We start from the raw sequence: 4,625 nt of genomic DNA, 5'->3' as shown, positions 1-4,625 counted from the left end.
GTGTGTGTGTGTGTGTGTGTGTGTGTGTGTGTGTGTGTGTGTGTGTGCGTGTGTGAGAGAGAGAGGGAGAGATTCACATAAAACATTTGCCCAGTGGCTATTTAAACTGAGTGGCTCTCCTGGCTTCACAAGTTGTCTAGCAACCCGAATGACAACCTTCTTTTTTCCTGAGTAAATATTTAAAAAAGCGACATCCTTTTTTCTTCTTCTTGCCTTCAGGTGAGCTGGCTGCAGGATTCTTCAGCTCAGACTTTAGTCACACACACAGGAAATAAAGGATTTAAAAATGTATCAGGGTTAGGGCGTGGAAAAGGACATGATTTATGAGATGTTATACATGAAGTCAGAGACTTCACTGTTAATGCCGGTTTAAAGGATAATCCGCTTTAAATTGTAGCTGTAATTAGCGTTTTATTTTGACAAACAACCCGGATGATGTCATAGTGATGTCATCAGGGTTATGGTTCAAGACTACACACATGTATTTAAAACTGAAAGTGTAGGCTAAGAAGGGGGGTCTGAGTTTGAAAGTTATTGAGTTGCATTATGGGAAATGTAGGAGACAGGTTTTTTTTGGAGCTTGACTAGCGACTACACAAAAATATACAAAATGGCTTTATTACAATTAACTCAGATTATCTAGATACGGGAAGTCTCAAAGCAGAAGGTTGTTTAAATAGAAACATTATGAAGAACTACTTAAATTACATTAACAGGATATAAATGTAAATTCAGTACGGGAACTGTCAAAGCAGAAGGTTGTTTAAATAGAAACATTATGGGATTAGATGTTGCTGTGTGGGGGGGGGGGGGGATCTTCTATCTCTGATGTGACGATCATAAAACCATGTGAGATTGTAAGTGTATTGAAACTAGTTAAATACACTGTATTGTTATTTGGACACAGATGGAAACAGCTGCACGAGGAGCTGAAACTATTAACGGAGAAAAAGGTGACAAGAAAGAATCAACAACAATTTTTGATCATCGATAAATTGTTTTATGTCATTTATCGAGAAAAAAATGCCATTCAGCATCTCAAATGTGAGGATTTGCTGTTTGACTGTCATTTATGTTTTTATAAATGGAATATGTTTGGGTTGGTTAAACAAGCAACATAATGACATGACGTAATAATCAAAAAAATAATCAATACAAGAATCAATATGTGAAATTATTGTTAGTTCCGGTTTTACAAGTCACTGATTGCAATATGGGACGTTCATTGAATTAACCTAAATTTAACCTCTTCAGTTTGGTATAATAACAAAACTAAAAAGCCAAATTGCAATAAAGTTTTTGATCGTTTATCATATTTAATTTGTTCATACAGGACATCGGGAACACATCAGCTTTCTGATATGTTGTAATGGGACTAAACAGCACATTGGAGATGTTTGAGCGCTACAAAGAAAACAAAACACAACAGTGCTTGAAAGTTAAACCGACAAAATAAAACTCACGGAGGTACTCTCACGCAGATCAGCTTCACGCTTTTCTGGGTCTTTAAAATCAGGTGTGGCTGCAATTACATCACACTGAAGTTAAAGAAAGCATAGCTGAACGGGGGTGGGGGGGGGCCTTCATGAGGTATTTGGGCGAGCTCTTCATCAGGTCTCTGAGGTGTTCTACAAGGACTCAAACTCATCAATCCTCTGCTTGGTGTTGCCCATGCGGATCTGACGCAGGGTCTTGTACTTGTCGCGGCCAACTCGACGGTTCTCGGCGTGGAGGAGGTCGTTCTGGGTCTTCTTGTTGTCGTCTCGGGCTTCTGCCAGCTCTGAGCTCAGGGCCTGTGGACGGAGGACATGTCACTCATTAAACCAGAGACTTTTACACTGTATTCACTTCACCAGATCAAATCTAAATGTGATATATTCTCACATTGGTACATTTCATCCGATTGTTTCAACGTACTTCACAAGACTTGAACTTGTGCTGTCGTTTACTTGAACTACTTTTCTATCAGTTATTGATTTCCTCAAATGTCCCACAATCAATTTGTCAGAATGACTGGCTCGTTTTCCAGAGAAAAAGCTTCCTCTTGTAATTCTTTACTTGATACTCAACTCATGTCTGGTGGCTTCCTGATCGACTGACAGACTAATGTCTCTTTGTGTGGTTGTTGATTACGGTGCAACATTTGTTCCTGTCAGATTTTAGACCACTGAAAATATTTTGAAGTTACAATCTGGAAGATCTCCGTTCGTCACTACGCTCCATTCACAAACACAATCATTTCCCCTCACAGAACATGGCCACTTCACAAAACCTGAACCCACCCTTTCAGTTATTTTGTAACATGAGTCAGCTAGTCGCGTTAACGACTGAGTGGGTGCTTCCGTTTGAAAAACCCAGAAAAGAGGGCAGATGGACCCACCCTTTAACTATGGATGATAAATAAATAAATGTTCTCTTTTGTGGGGTAGGGGATTGTGTCAATTCTTGTCTTATTTTTTGATCATCATGTATTTTGCAAATCAAATCAAATCTAATGTAACATGAGTTCCAGTGTATATTCGAATGGAAGAAGTATATAGAACAATTTACTTGAACTGTGGTTGATCAGGTTTTTATGCAAACTTTTATGCTACTTCAGTAGCTTGCTTTAGGTGGGTTGTATGCTGGGACCCTGAACTCACCAACAGCTGTTTCTGCAGGCGCTGGTTCTTCTCGGCCTCGGTAAGTCGCTCCTCCTCCTGGCGGTGGTCGTTGATGTCCTGAGTCTGCAGCTCGGCGCTGCAGGTGCTGTTCTCTTCGCTGTGCTCGTGGTCGCTCTCGCTGTCCGAGGAGGAGGAGGAGGAGGATGAGGAAGCAGGAGCCTCAACAGGAGCTTGAACAGGAGTTGAGATACTAGAACTCCTCACATTGTGCAGCTCCTCCTTCGTCTTCATCAGATTCTCCTCCACTTCCATAACCTGGGACGAAGAGGAGAGGTTTTGTTTAGTTTATTTGACAGGGACAGAACAAAACAGTGTTAATGAACCAGAGTTAGCCTGAAAGCACATCTTCATCTGTTGTCACTGGACAGATAAAGATGGATACATTAAAAAGGATATCAGCGTCTTTCACCATGTTGTAGTACAACATCTGATCTAAACATACAGACTATGAAGTAATGGCATGTATTGCGTATCAGTATGTCTGTGACCAGTTTATGGTCAAATGAAACTAGCAGGCAGAGCTGGACTCTGATCTCAGGTCTTAATTTCGCTTTTGAAAAACTGGTTTATGACGACTTGACTTTATCTTTTTCACGAATAGATGTAGGTTTTATTCATTTATTCAAGGATTCTAAGCTTCATTTGCCAAGTAATATATTTGATGAAATGCAACGCTGTGTACTAAAGGACTAGTGTGACAAATAAGGATTAGAAAATATAAATATAGGGTGTAAAATCTTGCATGTAAGTAAGTTCAAATATGAAACGTAGAGGGCAGTGCATGAGATTGTTATATGGTTAATTCATATGCATGTATATTTTTCTTCTAGTACCACAAGCTATTAAAGGGTCTTTCCCTTTAGAAAACTGAGTGTAAATGGCCTCCAGCCTTTATTGATGGGTCGGTCAATATCAATGTATTAATTAACTGGATGATAAGCTGTCACAATAACATTTCTGGAGAGCAGTACACAAACATTTCATAACAGGTTTACAGCACACTATGAGGTAATTGTACACAACTATAAGGGCATTTTAAGTGTTTTGTAATGTACATTATTTTGAGCCATTTTAAGACATATCTTGTTCTATTGTTGTATTTATTACAACTGTGTAGATTGACATTTATTATCTTTTCATACACCAGCATCCATTTACAGTAATTAACACTTATATCTGCATACCAAAACATTAAAGTGTGTTCTTAAACATTTAATAAGTATTTATATACTGCTCATAAATGCTTAAAATGAAGTGTTGCCCAATTTGCTCCGGTCTTAAACACATCCCAGATAGCCAGTGAACTAAATATAAATGAATCCTTTTTTGTACTAACAACACGGAAGATATAGAGAAAAGAAAATGCGTGATCGCAGAAAAAAAACACCAACTGAAAAGTTGATGAGCGGGAAAGAGAATGTTATGACATATTCCTGGTAATACCGTACAGGTACATCTTTTGATCAGATTTTGAAATGTCACCTTGATGTGCCATGACTCAGCCTCTTCCTCCTTGACTCTCTTGATCTCCTCCAGCAGAGTGATCTTGGCGCTGTACTCGGCCAGATCTGCAGACTGAGGGGGGGGGGGGGGCACAAACCAACAGTGTCGTTAAAAAGCCAGAGAATAGACACTCGGCAATCTGAACACGGTGTCATTTTATGAATGGATGAACAAAACCAAACAACCCGCGATTAAATAAATGTAGTGCTTCTCATTCCAGTGCGTTTACCTGAAGGCAATTTACAAATGAAGACTTCACATTTAACTTCCAATAAGCTCAGAAAATGTCATAAAAACATAAAAGTATCCTTGTTTTGCTCAGTGACATCATGGATATTTGATATTTTCTAAGGAGTTTTAAAGTGAGAAAGAGTCCAAAAGAACTTTCTCACGCTGCAAGAGAAACTAAATCCTAGAAAAATCCCCCAAACTAAAAGAAAGCATTAGTTCAAACTGCAA

General features: G+C 38.9%; 1 protein-coding gene across 1 annotated transcript; it reads right to left on the bottom strand.

Moving 5' to 3' along the window:
• Positions 1-884: 884 nt before the first annotated feature.
• LOC116383774 (radixin-like) lies at positions 885-4,252 on the bottom strand. The gene is made up of 3 exons (XM_031847862.1): positions 4,146-4,252; positions 2,643-2,918; positions 885-1,793 (listed from the first exon to the last, which is right to left on the bottom strand). The coding sequence occupies exons 2-3, from the start codon at positions 2,913-2,915 to the stop codon at positions 1,629-1,631; spliced, it is 438 nt and encodes a 145-aa protein (XP_031703722.1). The 5' UTR covers positions 2,916-2,918; positions 4,146-4,252; the 3' UTR covers positions 885-1,628.
• Positions 4,253-4,625: the final 373 nt, after the last annotated feature.

This window comes from Anarrhichthys ocellatus, unplaced genomic scaffold (assembly GCF_004355925.1).
Source record: "Anarrhichthys ocellatus isolate YVR2014 unplaced genomic scaffold, GSC_Weel_1.0 scaffold7, whole genome shotgun sequence".
NCBI classification, from domain to species: domain Eukaryota; kingdom Metazoa; phylum Chordata; class Actinopteri; order Perciformes; family Anarhichadidae; genus Anarrhichthys; species Anarrhichthys ocellatus.
This window is presented reverse-complemented; position numbering and strand designations above follow the sequence as displayed.

Bases quoted from the DNA above. Each gene is read 5' to 3' on its own strand.
- LOC116383774 (XM_031847862.1), bottom strand. From the start codon at position 2,915: ATGGAAGTGGAGGAGAATCTGATGAAGACGAAGGAGGAGCTGCACAAT. The intron at 1,794-2,642 runs GTGAGTTCAGGG...CTCCGTCCACAG, and splicing joins GCCTGCAGAAACAGCTGTTG to GCCCTGAGCTCAGAGCTGGC.